At 45.7% G+C, this 19,498-nt stretch overlaps 1 protein-coding gene across 1 annotated transcript in view; it reads right to left on the bottom strand.

The window, feature by feature from the left end:
- LOC118001821 (constitutive coactivator of peroxisome proliferator-activated receptor gamma-like) overlaps nt 1-19,498 on the bottom strand; it is a 92,605-nt gene that overhangs the window by 11,372 nt on the left and 61,735 nt on the right. The window contains 4 exon segments of the mRNA XM_034991963.1: nt 7,216-7,267; nt 11,724-11,816; nt 13,523-13,631; nt 14,996-15,202. Of these exon segments, the coding sequence (XP_034847854.1) occupies nt 7,216-7,267; nt 11,724-11,816; nt 13,523-13,631; nt 14,996-15,202 (461 nt within the window).

The following is a 19,498-nucleotide window of genomic DNA, read 5'->3' as shown; positions in this document are numbered from 1 at the left end:
TAGTTCATTAGGTAGTTCTACTTACTACTAGAACAGTCTGGAAGCAGAAATGAGGAACACAAAGGTACAGGAGCAACAGCTAAATTATGGGACTGCCAGGTTTGCCAGAGCAAGGTAAAGGGACAGCCAGAGAAGAGGCTACTGAAGGCAGAGGGGGCTTCACTGTCCATATATATGGAGCTTCAGAAGTCACAGTGAGAGGGGTGATGGAGGCATGGACTATGGTGGCAGCAGTGGACATATTAAGAAGAGTGTGAATTCCAGATATGATTTGGTCTTTTGTGGTTCCATATATCGCTGTTCGCAACAGACTGTTTGTCAGGACTTGGGGAAATGGAAACATCAAGGATGATGCCTAGGTTTCTATGTGAATAATGAATTCCAAAATGAGGAAGCCAGGAAGAGGAAATATCTGCCATATAGATGAACATCAAAGATTTAATACCCATAATATGAAAAAAGGCCAAATCAATATAAAAAATCACCCAAGAAAAATTTAGCCAAGCATATAAATAAGTAGTTCACAAAGAGAATTACAAATGGCCAATAAGTATATGAAAGAAATAAGCTCCACTAATACTCAGAGAAATGCAAACTAAATTAAACTAAGTGTTGTTCTTTTTTGACCACAGATGGTAAAAATTAAAAGGACCGAAAATCTGCATACAATGAGCAGTGGAGGGGTCAGCACTCTGGTGCGCAGTGGGAACTGACTGGTGAGAGGAGCAGGGGAGATGGTGACCCCATGTTAGAAGGTAACATGACAACCCCCAGCAACTCCACAGCTCTCAGTCTGCACAAGCAGGCAGTTCCAATCCTATACACCATATATGGAGTCAACAGGACTTCTGGCCAAGAGAATGTTGAATAAAGAAAAATTTTCTGTCTTTGGGTCCCTCTCAAATAATTTTTTTTTCCCAATTCAAATAATTGTCTTTCTTAACAAGACAGAAATGCAGGAAATGACCAGTCTCTTGTAATTTCATCCCCACCCCAAAGACAACCACTGTTAGTCAGTCTGATGCTTATGCATCTGTTTTATACACGTCTCAATTCCAGACTCCTCTCTTTTTCTTTCTTTAAAGATTTTATTTATTTTGAGAGAGCAAGAGAGAGAGAGCGCACAAACGGGGGGGGAGGGGCAGATGGAGAGGGAGAAGTGGACTCCCCGCCGAGCAGGGAGCCCGATGTGGGGCTCAATCCCAGGACCCTGGGATCACGACCTGAGTTGAAGGCAGACACTTAATTGACTGAGCCACCCAGGCACCCTCTTTATGTTTTTGGTTTTTTTTTCACCAGTTTTATTGAGATATGACTGACAAATAAAGACCTGAATATATTTAAGGTGTAGAGCACGGTGTTTTGATATAACTATACCTTGTGTAATGATTACCACCATTAATCTAACATTTCTATCACTTAACATAATTACCATCTGTGTGTGTGTGTAGTGAGAACACTCAAGACCCACTCTCTTACCAAATTCCAAGTATACATTATTTTTAGCATAGTTATCATGCTGTACATTAGATATCTAGAATTTATTCACCTTATAACTGAACATTTGTACACTTTGACCAACACTTCCCCATTTCCTCAACCTTGGAGCCCCTGGCAGCTACTGTCCTACTGTTTCTCTAAAGTTCGACTTTTTCAGATTCCACATATAAGGGATATCATTAAATATTTGTCTTTCTGGGTCTGGCTTGATTCACTTAGTGTAGCGTCCTCTAAGATCATCCACACTGTCACAAATGGCAGGATTTCCTTCTTTTTTATGGCTGGATATTATCTGTGTATATGTACCACAATTTCTTTATCTGTTCATCTGTTGACGACACTTAGGTTGTTTCCACACTGGCTACTGTGAATAATGCTGCAATGAACATTAGAGTGCAGATATTTCTTCGAGATACTGATTTCCTTCTCATTAGGTATACACATCCAGAGTAGGACTGCTGGACCATATGGTAGTTCCATTTTTAATTCTTGAGAAACTGCCATAGTGTTTTCCACAGTGGCTGCACCAATTTGTATTCCATCAATGGTGCACAAGAGGTCCTTTTTCTCCACATCCTCATCAATGCTTCTTGTCTCTTGTCTTTTTGATGATGGTCATTCTAACATGTATGGGGTAATGTATCACTGTGGTTTTGATTTGCATTTCCCTGATTAGTGATATTGAGCACCCTTTCATGTACCTGTTTGCCATCTGTAAGCCTTCTTTGGAGAAACGTCTATTCAAGTTCCTTTGCTCCTTTTTCAATTGGGTTATTTGGTTTTTTGTTTGTTTCTTTTTTTACTATTGAGTTATAATAGTTCCTTTTATATTTTAGATATTAACCTCTTATCAGATAGATATATGGTTTGAAAATATTTTCTCCCATTCTATAGGTTGCCTCTTCATTTTGTTCACTGTTTCCTTTGCTACGCAGAAGCTTCTTCCTTTGATGTAGTCCCACTTGCATATTTTTGCTTTTGCTGCCTGCGCTTTTGGTGTCACATCCAAAACATCACTTCCAAGACTGATGTCAAGGAGGTTATTCCCTGTATTTTCTTATGGGAGTTTTACGGTTTTGGGTCTTATGTTAAAGTCTTTAATCCATTTTTGTGTAAGTTTAGGGTCCAATTTCATTCTTATGCGTGTGGATATTCAGTTTTCCCAACATCATTTATTGAAGAGACCGTTCCTTTCTCCATTGTGTATTCTTGGAGCCCCTGTTGAAAATTAGTTGACCACACATGAGGTTTTATTTCTGGGCTCTCTATTCTGTTCCATTGATCTATGAGTCTATTTTTGTGCAAGTACCACATTATTTTGATTACTTTAGCCTTGGAATACAGTTTGAAGTCAAGAAATGTGGCAACTTTAGCTTTGTTGTTCTTTCTCAAGATTGCTTTGGGGTTTGGGGGTATTTTGTGGTTCTATACAAACTTTAGGATTGTTTGTCCCATTTCTGTGAAAAACGCCATTAAAATTTTGATAGGGATTGTACTGAGCCTGTGGATTGCTTTGGGTAGTATGGATATTTTAACAATATTCTTCCAATCTCTGAACATTTTACAATATATCTTTCCATTTATTTATGCCTTCAGTTTCTTTCATCAGTGTTTCATAGTTTTCATTATACAGATCTTTCACCTCCTTGGTTAAATTTATTTCCAAATATTTAATTCTTTTTAATGCTACTAATAATTAGAATTATTTTCTTAATTACTTTTTTGGATAGTCTGTTGTTAGTGTATAGAAATGCAACTGATTTTTTTTTTTAATTTGAGCTTGTATCCTGCAACTTTACTGAATTCATTTAATAGTCCTAAAAGTTTTTTGATGGTGTCTTTAGGATTTTCTACATATGAGATCATGTCATCAAACAGATCTTACTTCCTCCTTTTCAATTTGGATGCCTTTTATTTCTTTTTCTTGCCCAATTGCTATGGCTAGAATTTCCAGTACTATGCTGCACAGAAGTAGTGAGAGTGGGCATCTTGCTCTTGTTCCTGATCTTAGAGAAAGAGCTGTCAATATTTCACCATTGTATATGATGCTAGCTATGGGTTGGTCATACGTGGCATTTGTTGAGATACACTCCTTTTATACTTACTTTGTTGACAGCTTTTATAATGAAAGGATGATAAAGTTTGTAAACATATAAAGAAAATATTAACACAACTGAAGGGAGAAGTAGATAGCAATATAATAATAGCAGGAGAATCTAATACCCCACTTTCAACAATGGGTGTATCATCCAAACAACAAAGCAATAAAGACACACTGGACTTGAACTGCACTTTAAACCAGATGGACCTGACAGACATCTATAATAACAGAGGAATACACACTCTTCTCAAGCACACAAGAATATTCCCCAGGATAGATCGTACATCAGGTTATAAAACAAGTCTTAAAAATTTAACAAGATTGAGGGGTGCCTGGGTGGCTCAGGTGGTTAAGGATCCAGCTCTTGATTTCGACTCAGGTCATGATCTGAGGGTCGTGAGATTGAGCCCCTCACTGGGCTCCATGCTGGGTGTGGAGCCTGCTTAAGATTCTCTCCCCCCCTCTCTGTCCCTCACCCCCCTAACTTAACAAGATTGAAATTATTTCAAGTACAGTTTCTGATCCCAATGGTGTGAAACTTGAAACCCATAAGAACAAGAAAAGTGGAAAATTCACAAATCTGTAGAAATTAAACAACACATTTGTGAACAACCAAGAGGTCAAGGAAGAAATCAAAAGGTATCTTGATACAAACAAAAATAGAATACAACGTACAAAACCTAATGGGATGCAAAAATAATAGGATGCAACCAAAGCAGTTCTAAGAGGAATGTTTATAGCAATAAATGCCTGCATTAGAAGAAAGAAACATCTCAAATAAACAACCTAACTTTACAGCTCAAGGAACTAGAAAAAGAACATACTAAGCCCAAAGATAGCAGAAAGGAAATAACAAAGATTAAAAAAATAATAAATGAGACAAGAAAGACAATAAAGAAAGATAAATGAAACTAAATTGGTTTTTTGAAAAGATACACAAAATTGACAAACCTTTAGCTAGACTACCCAAGAGAAAAAGACGGATGGCTCAAATCAAATTACAAAGAAAGAAAGAAATTAAAACTGATACTAGAGAACTGACCGCTATACACACTTACACGCCAACAACTGGATGACCTAGAAGAAATGGATAAATTCCTGGAGACATACAACCTACCAAGACTGAATCACGATGAGACACATAATCTGAACAGACCAATCAGTGAGAAAGGAGACTGAATCAGTAATTAAAAACCTCCCAACAAATGAAAGTCCAGGACCAGATGGTTTCGCTGGTGAATTCTACCAAACATTTTAAGAAGAATTAATGCCAATCCTTCTCAAACTCTTCCCCAAAAACTGAAGGAGAAGGAACACTTCCAAACTCATTTTATGAGGCCAGCAATCCCTCATCATATCAAAACCAGACAAGGACACTATAAGAAAACTACGGGCCAATAGCCCTGATGAACAATGATGCAAAAATCCTTGACAAAATACTAGCAAACCAAATTCAACAGAACATTAAAACATCATACACCATGATTAGTAGTATTTACCTCCTGGAAGCAAGGATGGTTCAACATATGCAGATCAATCAACATGACACAACAAATTAACAGAATGAAGGATAAAAAAATCCTATGACCATCTCAGTCGATGCAGAAATAGCATTTGACAAAATTCAACACCCTTTTTCTTCCCAAAGATCCCAATATATTAGATCATGAAATGTCTTCCAAATAATCAAAGAAATACGAAATATTTAATTATGAGTGATAAATGTATTTTTATTTTCATTTTTAAATTGATACATGGACATTTCATCAGAAGACTAGGCTGCAGAGGTAACTACCTTACACAACAAGATTACAGAAACTTACTGCATTGGCTTTTCAAACATAAGAGAGACTGTACAAACTCAATGACTTACTTAAGCTTGCTAACGACTACACATATTTTACTGACAAGCTGGAGTTCAGATAGGGGGAAAACAATTTTCATGGAGGTCTACTCTTTTCGTCTAAGGGATGAGAAATTTATTTCAAAGTTATAAAAATAAGCAGCAAAGAAATGAAACTTCTAGAAGCAACACTGGTTTCAAATGAGCAGAAATGAAAGCAATAGAATGTTAACAGACAAAAAACACCATAAGTGGAATGAAACAAATCTATTTCTAAAGCTGGGGAATGAGGTTGTAGGTCCTACAAGAGCTGCATGGAAAGTAACTAGATATGCAAATGTTCTTCAGAAGGCCTTGCAGGAAGTAGTGAGGATGTTTCCAATGTAAAACCTACAAGTATTAAAACACCTGGAGACTGTATTCCTGTTTTGGTAAATACTAGATGGGATTTTAAGGTCAGACAAAGCCAGGAGCTCTGCATACTTGAGCTGTTAGGGTAATTCATCAGGTGCAATACGCAAACTGTGGACTGTGAATATGCTTAGGGCTTATTTTGTTTTTATAGACAGCAACAACTGGCCATGTCTTCTGGGGAGCACGTGTGAGCATTATCTGAGAGTGCTGGGAACCTCCAGAGCCACGGCGTGTGGTGCAGAACAGGCCACTAACTCAGGGTGTGTCTTCTAACCTCTGAATCTAGATTTCTTTCCATTATCGATACCCCATAGGTAGAGTTCAGTACAATTTTGGCCTTGAAATTACAAGTCTTAAATTATCTGAGAATTCTTCCATGAAACTTGGAGTATCTAGAACATTTTTAAAAAACAAGAGTCATTCAGTGCTCTGATAGAGCAAAAAATGAACCCCTCATTAGTGGCATCATAAATTAAGCTTCCTGACACTGAACGACTGCCTCCTCCCCCCACACCCCTACAGGCCTCCTGTCTGATGCCTGGTCTCTGTCAGCTGGGACCCAGGCCTGCCTCTCACGCACTGTTGTCAGGAACTCTGAGCTGGAGCCTGGCAAAAGTGAAATGGAAAGGAGGATTTGGCAGGAACAGACCTGTGGGCCACACACCATTATGATTCCCAGGCAAGGCCAGGCCCTCAACGCAGAGCCGGCTCTCCCGCCAGGAAGGTGAGAAGGCTGTTACTTCTTTTTCTGTATTTATAACTAGAAACAATTCTTGGAATACATAGGGCATCATGTCTCCAATCCTTACAATCTTTACAATCTAGTGTTAAATTTAAAAAAAGCAGGACAGAGTAAGATTCCAACTCACTAAAAAAAAAAAAAAAAATCAACCACACCTTATAGACACAGATGGAGAAATGAGGGTGAAGACGTTAACAACTGTTTGGGGCCACAGAATCAGGCACAACCTCTGAAAATAAGTCAAGAGAGCACTTTTTTATAGGATACGAGGGAGAAGTCACCAAAAAGGATGATTTTCCTTTCCATGAAAAACTAGGTCTAGACCCCACAGGCCACTCTCTCCCCAAGGAAAACTGCAATGCTGTTCTGAGAGCTTCACTCTCAAGGGCGTCCCAGGGCTTTCAGGCCAGACTCCCCGTCCCCTTCTCTCCACATTTTGTCGAGAGGAAGCAAATTTATCTGCAAACCAAGTTAACTTAGCCCCATGTCAGGATTCAACATCTGAATTCTTTTGAAGTTTAGCAACTGATATGAAAGATTTGTTATAAAGACAGATGCTTTACTTCCATCTTTGATAAAACTGATTTATTCTGAGAATGTAAGTGGTGCACTTACCCAGAAGAGGATGAATATCTTCTCCAATGGTCAGGCTCATACTGTCTATTTCCTGCACCAAAGAGATATGAAAACCAAAACTAAGTTAATTGCATTTCTCTAAAATTCGAAGAGAAAAAACTGCACATTTCTAAGTACGTATAAAAACAACATGCTGAGTTGTATTTGGAGGACAGCACTTCATTCTCTTTTCTGTTGTGGCCACGGTCACTAGAAGTTTGTTGCACAATTACTCCACTAGAGTAGGAAGCAATTAATTAAGAGGTGGCTCTGCTGATAGAAGGAAGCAGTGTCCCAACTGCTCCTCCAAATGCCAGCTCCAACCACCTGCATGGTATCCAGACAGCCCCTGCTGCCAGCGGCACTGGGGAATGCATCCGCATATGCAGATGGCTCACGGAGGACACCTGGCCAAGGACGGAGAAAGCGACGTGTGGCTCTTTCTACAGCTGAGTGCAGAGGCCCCCGTCCCCGTGTAGCTGGCCACTTTTCACCTTCCGCTACACAGGGAATGTTGGGCGAGGACCAGAAGAGAGCCAACCTGCCAGTAAAATAGGTGGTTGTTTTCACATTCAGAAAATAACACTCTTCCTACAAAGCTTTCCGTGCTTCTGCTTGACTGATGCCCACGCCTCTCCCGCCGAGGGCAGCCTTTGTGGCCCAGCCGCTCCGGCAAGTGGGAGGCTGGCAGGGGCTCTGGCCAAGGGCTGGGTGGTGGGAGAGGGTCACAGCAAGGCCACAGCGAGGTTTCCAGGCCCCACCTTGTTACCACAGATGATCAGAGACAGTTTTACAACAGCCCAGGCCTCCTACAGAATTACCACCGACAAGTGAAAATCTGAAGAAATCACAGGCAAATGTGATTTGCTACTGACTGTGGAATTTAACACATCATTTCTCACCAACAGCACGGAGGAGGTTAAGATGTTCTCACTGTAGAGGCTTTGAAGTTCCCGGCCCCAGGGAGGCAGGGAGGTTGTCACCTCTGCTGGTCCTGGGTCCCCTCCCCAGTTCACAGGCCAGGAAGCACACGCTTCACAGGGAGGCTGGTGCCTCTGGCCTTTCCCTGCCTGGCCCGCGTGGGCCAGGCTCACAGGGGCGGCCGCGCCCGCCGCTGCTCCTCCTCCTCCCTCTTCCTATCCTCCCTCCTCACCAACTGTCTCACAGTGATTCAATACACTCATTCTGAGGCATTTTTAGTTTGACTTGAACAAAGAATTTTGTCTGTTAACTCTGTCCAGGAAGTACTGACAACTTTCTACTTAGACTACTTACATATCTCTAAAAAATACTAAAATAGGAGTTCAAAGGTGGACATAAGCCCGCAAACGTGTGTGGGCCAAGTAAAAATGATGTAATTCTATCACAGTGATGAAACTAAAAAAGTGGATTACCTGACCTTAAACAATGTTCCAGTTCTAATAAAAGATTCTGTGTGTGTGAACATGTATCTCATACAGAGATACCTGAAATTAGACAACATATTGGTACCGCCAATGAAACTTTTGTGAACATTTCTCCATGTGAGACAAAATGCAAATGACACATACTGTCCTTGCTTAACTACGGTCTTGCCGGAGACTTTTAATTTCTTGCACCTCCATGCCCAAACTCTTTTTTTTTTTCTTTTAATTTTTTGAGTGCAGCTGACATGATGTTCCATTAGTTCAGGTGGTCGACAAGTGGTTCCGCAAGTCTGTGCGTTCTGTGGTGCCCGCCATGGCCTAACTGCCATCTGCCGCCACACACACCTGACAACACCAGCGACTGCTCCCGAAGCCTGCATCCCCACCCCAAATTCTGAAACCTGATCCTAACTCAGCACTCACCACTGCAATTTTGCCTTGGACCTGAGGTCTCACAGGGCACGGGTTTCAGCCCCGAGCCCTCCTGCACCACCGTCCCATCTTCCGTGTGACCACCGTGGTCCTATCCCCCAAGGAGGGATTTCCTGCAAACCAGGACACCTGGGAAAGCGTCAGGCTCTGGCTGCTGCATCTGTTATGGTCTCCTTGCTTCTACATAACCAGAACAGAAGAGGGAAGACATGCTTCTCTAGGCCTCGCACCCGGTCTGACAAACATCCTAAGTGTTCCAAACGTTCCCTGAAATTCCGGGTGGTCATGTGCATGGGGGAACGCCTGGAGGCTCTGTCATCTGCTCAGGTCGGGTCACTGGTGAGCGGTGGGTCCTGCCTGTGAGAACCCACTGCAGCAAGCTTCCTCCGGGAAAGAGCAGATATATGAAGACACTTCCAACACTCACTGCTCTGACAGGCTCGAATTCAAGGACCCAGCGGGGCCACTGCACCTGGCTGGACTGGAACCCAGGACTCAAGAGCTGGCAGGACACCAAAGGCTGCCCAGGCTGGATGCTGATGACACGGCAGGGAGCACAGTCCACGGAGCATCTAAGGGGAAGCATGCACGCGTACGTGTCGGCTGCATGCTCCACCACAGGCACACGTCCTAGCCACGGGCCACAGCTGATGTGCTCATCTCCCCGGAGACTCGTGGCCTCTCTCCCACCCGGGCTTAACCTGCAGCCCTCCTCACCCTGCCGGGCTTAACCTGCAGCCCTCCTCACCCTGAGGTTGTATTGTCTCAGGTTTCCTGAATTCCTGAGACCCAGCAGGAAGAAAAGGAGACAAGCCCAGGCCAGAGGGGATTAAGAGGAATGTCACCATTTCCCACACCAGCGACAGCAGGGACACTGGGAAGACTCTGTCGTCTGCTTAGAGGAAACACAGGGAGGACTATGCACGCCCTGTCATGCCAGGCTGCCTGGAAGATGTCCAGCATGCCTTCCCTCACGCTGCTTTCCTGAGCTAGGTGGGTGCCTTCTAATCCTCACCTAGAGGGGCCAGGGTCGCAGATGTCTGACACCGCAGCTTCAAGGGTGACAGGTCCCCAGGGTCCTGCTACTTAAACATACCTGGGATGGGATATCCGGACAGAGAGGGCTGGGACCCCACTCTGCTCCCAGCCCATCACATGCTTATATTTCAAACACAGGATTGGTACCTAAATTCAAACCCTGTTAGTATTACAAAATAGGAGCTTTGTATTGAAGGTGTGCGGGCTCTGAGCTCTACGGGGAGGGCTGGTGACTACGGGAATACCGACTCAGAACGGACACATGGAGTATCTTGTTTGGAGTGAACTCCAGGGCTCTGACCAATGTTGTGAGGCCCTGGAAGGTCTGCTCCTTTGCTGTCTGCCCAACTTTACCTCCCATGAGCCTCCCTCCCACTGACCCTTCCAGCCACACGCGGCTCGCTGGTGCCCTGCCTTCTGCACATGCCCCTCCCTTAGGCACCCCGAGGGCTGCCCTCTGAGATACCCACTCACTGTGTGGACGCGAGTCCACAGCAATGGCTGTCGCAGTCTGAGTCGAGGTAAGCTGACAAACCCTCTTGTGGCCTCTGGGTTCCCTGTTTGCAGTTTAGTTCAATAAACCGCAGCTCCTTCTACATTAAAAGCAATCTCAAAAATGCTTGAGGTGATGGGGAAGGGATTCGCCCTCAACTAATTTAGGCCTCTAGCATCAACACTCAGATCTGGGCGGAGTCACCGCGTGCCTATCCTGGACGAGGTGGGTGGGCGGGGGCGAGGGATGCTGCTCCGCCCCCTAGGTTGACCGTCGAGGAGCTTTAGGTGACAGTGGGTGTCAGGACTGGCTAGGTGGACTCTGTGGGGACACCTACAGCAGCTGTAAATCTTACAGCGCTCTTCTCTGTCCCCCAGGGTTGGGCATTAGAGTGGACCCCCAGATTTCTGCCAGAACAAGAGGCAACCGACCGGGAGAGGCTCAGATTCCCCTCAGCAACATCCCAAGTGGTGAGATGCAGTGGCCACCACACAGGCCGACGGAGACACGCAGCTTTGCTTAATGACAGAGACTCGCTGTGCTTTAGGGTAATAATGTGAGTACTCTGTGAAATCTCTACACATTTCAGAGCTTGCAAAAAACTAAATTAAATTAAAGGTTTGTTTGTATTTGCAAGGATAAAATTGTAAATTTAGGTAATATAAAAGTCTCTACAGTTGGGCTTTGAAAACGAAGGAATTTTGAATTTAAATACTGATGAGGTTTTCTCTGTATTTAAAATGTAAATTACTATGTATTAAATTCAGCTTTATGCATGAAAACCTAACATCTGTACTACACACCCAAGAAGTAAAGAATTCATTTTATTTCCTTGATCACCCAAAAGGGTCTTACGTATACAAGCCAAATCCCAGAACATATCAAAATGCTCTTTCTTCATTAAAGGGATGCATTGCATGAAATCTTTACAAGAGCCTTTCTTTAAGTAAATTATAAAAAAAAGGGTCTTGAACAGATAAATGAATTGACAGAAAACGAAGTGGCAAGGAGCAGAGATAGACCAGCATGGAGCTTGGAAATTCTGTCTCTACCTCACTCAGCAATGAAATGAGAGTATCAGCAGAAGCACGATGCCAAGACAACACCATCGTGAGCAGTTCATGGCTGCCGCCTCTTACCTGGTCCCTGGTCCCTCCAGTGCTGTCCTTGGCCTGCCCGGCTGTGCCCGGAGCTCGTCCTGTGGGAGCCAGATCCCTGCCTCCCCCACCTGCCTGTGGGGACACGTGATCAGCACGTTAGGAGGCTACCACATGCCTAACCCCAAGTGACACATTACATCTAAGAGGGTAGCAAGGCGGCACCAGGTCCACAGTTCTCGAGCTTCGGTTTCCTTAAATCACAGGGAAAGCCCATGAAAAATGTGGACTCAGGGGCCACAGCTGGGATGGGAGGTGGACGTCTGAATTTAAACATGTTCCCCCAGAGGACCCATGCAGGTGACAGACGAGCAGCCTGGCAGACGCTGGGCCAGAGCAGGGCCCTTGGTAGTCGGTTCTGACTGACCCTGCCTCCCGAGGGCAAGGGCCCGACTCTGCAGACCACCAGCGCTTGGGCTCTGGGTGAGCAGGGGTCCCGGGACTCTGAGAGCCAGACCATGGTGTGCCCTCCTCTCGATTCTCCACACACTTAACCACCCTGAAGTTTCCTCTCTGAAATTCCTGAGCTCTGACACCTTCTACCCCTTGTCTCGACTAGAATTTAACATGAGAAAGTCTGACTAAGCTCCTGCCGGCTGAAAGCAGCCTACATTCTGCTGCCTGCAGCTTCTGCTCAGGAACCCGAGGCACTGGGCATGCAGGACAGACCGCCAACCAGTTTGGGCAGAGGCAACAGAGGCAGAATGCTGCACATCTATTTTGCAAGGAATAAGCTCTTGCTTTGGGGTCTCAAATCCTGCCTATCCTCAGGTGGCAGGAGAAAACTAAAGGGTAGACAAAAGGGCAGGACGAGGCGGGAGTCTGTGACTCCTGGGAAGCAGGGAGGAAGCCCCTCTCCTACCCCCCAGACTCTCCTTCAGGCAGGCCCTAAACCTGGCACGTGACAATGACCTCACTGTCTCTCAGAATGAGACCTGCATGGCTGATGGCCAGCAGAGCCCCTGAAGACAGTCTGGGGGGTAGGAATCAGGGGGAGTTCTCTAACTCTGCCAAGGAGAGAGATGGAGCTGCTATAGTGAGAGGCACGGATCCTAACCGAAGGAGGACATGAAATAATTCAACTCATCAACCAGCTGATCTATAAGACAGCCAACTTTCCTAATAAAGAATCATCTGGTCGATAAGATACACTGTTTCATCTCACACGTTAGTTAAAACATACTGGTGAACGCAGCAGAAGCGCCTCATCACTGGTGAAGGCGTAGAGGTGAAGGTTTTTAGAAAACAAGTTGGCAACATTTATCTAAATTTGACTGCAGGTTGACCTATAGTTCGTAAGCTATGATGCTCTGTTTTAAGGAAATAATGTACATAAAATGGGAAAAAATGGAAGCCACTTCTGAGCTGGAGTACTAAGCGTATGTGCACCACTGTCGGAGGGGAGTATGGACAAGCAGGATGCACAATCGCACAGAAGATCATCACGATGAGATAAAAGCACAGAATAATAGTGCAAAAACGCATTAGCTGTCCACATTTGTGCTCCTGACAGAATAAAGGTTATTTCTATTTCCTTTTAACTGTTTTCTTTCTGTGCTAAGTTTTATTACGAGAAGAAAGAGAGCCCACGGGGGCGTTCTGCGTCATGGGATGAGCAGGGGCGCCCTCTGGGAGACACCTTTCCTAAAGGGACCAGAACTGAAACTGCTAGGTAGCAGCAAGCGTGGTAAGTCTGCGTCGTATCCCAACCTCCCAGGCTGCTGCTGGAGTCCTGCACTGTAAGGCCAGCCCCGGCAGGGGTGGGGGCCCGCAATGCCCACCTGGCTGGTGTGAGCGCCAAAGCTGCCTGCTAATGATGCGTCTGTTCTCCTTCACACACGCCTTGCACACGACCGACTTCAGTGCATGGAACTTGGTCAGCCGGGACCTCTGCAAACAGAGCAGACGGCGTGAGCAGTGGCAGGCCTGTGGACACACTCAGGAGACACAACAGTGGCCACGGTGTCCAAGGACACTGGGTGAGCGTTTCCTTCAACACTGAAACTTAACAAGAGGTTCTCAGAAAACTGACATTCTCCTGAGTCCCCGGGGAAATAACACCAGTGCTACATCCCTTCTGGTCTTCTGTAGGTTAAACAGTCACTTCCAAAAGGTCTCCGAGTTCTGTGGTGACATCTGGGCCATGACCACACAGTCCTTCCAAACAAACCTGGGCCGGTCATCTGGGTCCTCAGCCCCTCAAGTGGTGACACCAGAAGCAGCAGCAGCGGGGCGAGGGGCGGACCTGCCCCTCCGGGCCACTTCATTTACTGCTGACACGTGGCCCCATCTGCCCGAACCTGCGGTCACCCTGTGCGTGGCCGGAACATCAGACACGGGGCCACAACTGGGGGTTTGCAGGTGGTGACTGCAGTCTGCTCTGCTCTGACCCTTCCCCACTCCCGAACATGGGGACAAGCCCGATCTGAGCAACACGCTCCCTCATGACCCTACCGCTGTCTGCACACAATACTAGCTGCTCCCAAATCCCAAAGGACGCCCTGGGTTTTTGTTTGGTTTTTGTTTCTCTCCAAATGTTTTCCGTCTGATGTGAAGCTCAGGATGCTTTATCCTCACGGATGGTGACTGTTCTGCGGGCCGCAGGGTCTCGCGCATACTTGCAGCTATTATAACATGCTCCAAGTGAGCTTGGCGGGAGCCCTCCTTGGAAACCTCCCAGGAATCATGGAGCCTGGACATCGCATAGCCAACATCCCCAGCTAAACCAGCAGCCTTCAAGGGATATTTTCAAGTAAATACATGGTTACTGTTCCTATTGAATTAGTCTGATGTCTGCAAAGGCACCTCTGGGGAAACATTCCTTCTTGATTCAAGAAGGGTAAGGGAGAGAAAGCACTTCAAGAGGGGGCCGCGGAGGACTGGGTGGGGTGCTCCCTGCCATCCCTCAGCAGGAGTTTGGGGACTCAAGCCCTATGGCAGTATTTTGGGAGAAGCTATGGGATATGCTGATGCTGAACCTTTCGGCCTCCCAACCCATGTTTCTGCCTTCCTGGAATAATGCAACCCTCTATCAAAAGAGCAGTAATTCCAACCATGTAATCAACAGTGAGTGTAAACTGGGTAAAATTTCAAAGTCTGGGAACATGTCTGTCCTCCACTGGGACGTTTCTGGGAGGCATGTTTGCTGGGACAGAGAGAACTCATGTCTGGCCAAGGACTCTGAGCATTAGGATGCATTTGAGCACCTGACCTCAAACCTATTGTTTCTGAATGTGAAGAAACTGTGAACTCACATTTTGTTCCACGAGAGCCTCCACGGTATACCCCTTCTCCGCCTGCAGGTACTTCTGATGAAACAGCTTCCCGTCAAATACATTCCAGGGCATGAAGTCGCTCATCCTCCAGGGGAAGCCGCACGCGCTGTTGACCAGGACCAGAGTGGTGAGGCCGCGGACCAGGAGGGAGCCAAGCTGCACAGCTCGGGGGTCGATGTAATCAGGCTGTGGGGTGCAGACAGAGAATGGAAAGGAGCAGTCATGCACATGGGGACGCAGACACGCTGTACCTCAGGGCGACATGGCAGCCACCTGGTGCCGTGCCCACCAGCCCCCATGGGGAGCCCCGCTGGTCACAGGGACATGAGGGCAGCTGCATCACGAGTATGCACGCTCATGTGCACACCCACTGTGCACACCCCAGACATCTGCCCAGGCCTGTGTGTACAACTCAGAACTGCCCCTTCACATGTCAAAGCTGCAGTCCACCAGGAAAACATTGCAAGCTCATCTGCTTCGGGTGTACTCGGAAAAACTTCCTTTAAAAGCAAAGCAAAGGAAGAGAAGCCAAGAGAGCACCGTCTGAGATACTGATGAGCTCACTGTATTCTTAAAAAGCACATTCAGTTGTTCTAATTAAAGTATTAATTATCTCATAGGGCTGATGAGTGGATAGCTTTTTACAAATTAAGTCATACAAATATAAAGTATTTCTTTTTGTTGTCAAATCTACCCTGACATTACACATTCTCACTGTGCATGGACAGAGCCACGTCCGCTTCTGGGGCCCATGCTGACTGCACACACGTGAATGGATAACCTAGCACGTGTCCACCGAATCTCTCGGTGTCTGGTTGACCAACGTGGCTCAAATTAAATAGTGGCTATTTTATTTATTTTTTTAAGGTTTTATTTATTTATTTGACAGAGAGAGACACAGCAAGAGAGGGAACACAAGCAGGGGGAGTGGGAGAAGGAGAAGCAGGCTTCCCACTGAGCAGGGAGCCCGACGCGGGGCTCGATCCCAGGACCCCAGGATCACGACCTGAGCCGAAGGCAGATGCCTAACGACTGAGCCACCCAGGCGCCCCTAAATAGTGGCTATTTTAAATATCACTGCATACCCAATATAGTTTACAAAACCAAAATAAACTGTGAAAGAAGTCACAGACGTTTTATCCCCTTTATTAAGTAAGGGTTCACTTCACTTAAAATAAAACTGATCATCATTTTAAGAAAATTATCATGAACTGTGATTACCCCAGAGTTAATCTAAGGTTTTGGGTTTTTTTTTTTATTAAAGATTTTACTTACTTAGAGAGCTCGAGAGAGCATGAGCAGGGGGAGTGGCAGGCAGAGGGAGAATCAGGCTTCCTGCTGAGCAGGAAGCCTGACGCGGGACTCGATCCCAGGACCCTGGGATTATGACCTGAGCCGAAGGCAGACACTTCACTGACTGAGCCCCCCAGGCGCCCCACTCTTAAGGTTTAATGAAAGTGTGTTTGTTGTACAGCACAGCTTTTATACTGTCCTAAAAAGGGCAACCACGAACAGGTTTGTGAGGCCGAGGGCACGCTGATTAATGAGAAGTAGATGTCCTCACTCCTTCTGCTCTGCAGGGACCTGCAGGTGAGGCCTGTGCTGGCCGCTGCCCATCATGCTACGTGCCCCACCTCCGGCCCTGCAGCACTCTCCGCCACCTCACTGTGCATCGAGCTCTTGCACTTCCCCAACTACACACGTGCTGTCTGTCTGGAACTGCACCGTCTTAGGGCTCGGGGTCACGCGTGGCTCAGCCCTCCTGTCTGGACAATGCACCACGGGATAACTTGACTCTAGAAGGTCCCATCTTCTCTACCTCCTCCTTGCAAACCTCCAGCAGCCCTGAGCTTCCCCACCCCGGCCCCATCACCGTGGGCCCTCGCCCCAGCACTCAGACCACGGTGACTACTCGGTGTCAGACCAGCCTGTGGGAAAGGCGCCCTGATACAGATGTGAGGTATTTTTTCCGCGTGCTGGGGGCACGTCTCCAATTTGGTAGGTTTTTCTGTAATGGAATCAATTCTTGTTCAGGTCTTGTGTTCATCCCTTCTATCCCTGTTTTAAAGTAAATTACAAAGGAGGTATGCCAGCCCCAAAGCATGGATCCCATGTGTACCACGTGAATTTTCACAAAACGTGCAACCACCACTTAGACCACAAAGCACATGCTGCTAGCATCACAGAAGCCCCTGCTGGCCTCCCTGTCACCCTCACTGCCCCCGAAAAGTAAGCTCTAGCCACTCCAACCGTAGCTGGTTTTCCACGCTTGTGAATCTACAAGAACCAGTCAGGCGGTATATGTACTGCTGTCTCCGGGCTTCTTCTGGGGACACTCCTCGTGAGGCTCGCCACACCGTGAGCGGCAGGGCTGTCCCCACTGTCCCAGCGCACGCACCACACACGGGCTTTCCACAGGGAATGCTGGGATTCTCCGCGGGACTCTGGGGATCACGGACACCTTTAAATGGGGAGCCTTCTTTAAGTTAGATTCCTTCAGAAATGTCGTGCCTGTCAATGGAGAGATTCTGTATAGATTTTTGTCTTTTGCTGTTTCATGTTCTTTCTTTGCTGTTAGTGTAAACATAAAAAAAACTGTGGGGTTATTTTTACTTGCTATTGTTTTATAGAATACATTTGGGTGTGTATATGCTGACTTTGTATCTAGCACCTGTTGAGTCTGGTTACTAATTCTAAGGGCTGTGCTCTGTAGGTATGATTTTCCATTTATACAATCATGCCATCTGTCAATTATGATGATTTTTATTTCTTCTAAACCCTACACCTTATATTTCTTTCCTCAGACTGCTCTTCTTGCCAAGGCTCCCGGTTTAACAGAAGTGCTGAAAGAAGGTACCCTGGACTCACTCCCACTAGGGGAAAATCTTTCAATATTTCACCGTTAAGTATAATTTCTGCTGTAGATTTTAATCTTTGCTACATTAAGGAAGCTGCCTTCTAATCTGAGTTTACTGAGAGTTTTTATCATGAACAAGTACTGAATTTAACCATAGAGTTTTTCTGCACCCATTAACAAAAACATATGCTTTTTCTTATTTATTGTGTTAGAGTGAATCTACTGGTTTTCAAATGTTAAATCAACTTTCTATCAATTTTATGTATTGCCAGATTCAATCTGTTAATTTTTGTCTGGAAGTTCTGTATTTATTTTCATGAAACAGAATGGCCTCTAATTTTCATGTGTTCTCATGTCTTTGGTACCAAGGTTTTGCTGGATTTGTTAAGACAAGCTGGATTAATAACCCTGATGCTGCTTCTTCCTGAGATTTAGGGATGTTGGCCAGGAGCCATCGGGATTTGCATTTTCCTTCAGAGTCAATGTCTTCAGCAGATTTAGAACTGTTTAGATTCTCTATCTTCTCATTTCAGTCTTACTATGTTGTGTTTTTCAAGGAATATGTTCATTTTACCTAACCATCCAAATTTACTGGTATAGTGTTGTTCCTAATATCCTCTGATTATCTCTCTCTTTTTAAAAAAGTTTTTTTTTTTTTTAAGATTTTATTTATTTAACTGACAGAGACACAGCAAGAGAAGGAACATAAGCAGGGGGAGTGGGAGAGGCAGAAGCAGGCTTCCCGCTGAGCAGGGAGCCCGAAGCGGGGCTTGATCCCAGGACCCTGGGACCATGACCTGAGCCGAAGGCAGACGCTTAACGACTGAGCCACCCAGGCGCTTCTAAAAAAGATTTTTCTTTTTTTTAGAGAGTGAGCGAGCAAATGAGTGGGGAGAAGGGCAGAGGGTGAGGGAGAATCTCAAGCAGTCTCCATGCTGACTTCTCTCACCATGACCTGAGCCAAAACCAAGAGTCGGACACTTAACCGACTCAGCCACGCAGGAGAGTTAATATGCTAGGCTTTGCTGGCCTTGTACAGTCTCTGTTGAATGTTCTTCTTTTTTAGGAACAACACTTTAAAAATATAAAAACCATTCTTAGCTTGCAGTACAAAAATAGACTGTGGGCTGGATTTGGCCCACAGGGCCATTGTGTGCTGAGCCCTGTTCTCCAATCTGCCACTGTAGTGTTTCTCTTTGCCATCCTGCCAATCTTTGTTTCAAATATATCTGAAGCTGCCCATGCAAACTGACCCAGTTAGAGAGTCATTGACATGCACCTGGTGCTGACCATCATCATCTCTCTAGTAAGGATCCCCACTCGAAGTCCACTTTTTCTCATCTAGTCACACCAGTTCCTTAGGGTGAGTGCACAGTTCACCTTTGTCCTCATCTTCCAGCATCTTGGTGTCCCTCCATCTTGGACGTGTGTCTCGTAGGCAGCACATGGTTGGTTTAGGATTTTCATTTTGCAATGACAACAGATTCACAGGAAGCTGCAGAGGTTGCATGGAAGGTCCCACAGATGCACCCTCACATCCCGTGGTGCTAACATCCTACATTCCACAGTGCAGCATCCAGACCAGGAGATGGGTCCTTCCACACGCACGGACGCGTGTGACGTCA

The sequence above is a fragment of the Mirounga leonina genome, unplaced genomic scaffold, assembly GCF_011800145.1.
Source record: "Mirounga leonina isolate KUSES-001 unplaced genomic scaffold, KU_Mleo_1.0 Mir_54, whole genome shotgun sequence".
NCBI lineage: Eukaryota > Metazoa > Chordata > Mammalia > Carnivora > Phocidae > Mirounga > Mirounga leonina.
This window is presented reverse-complemented; position numbering and strand designations above follow the sequence as displayed.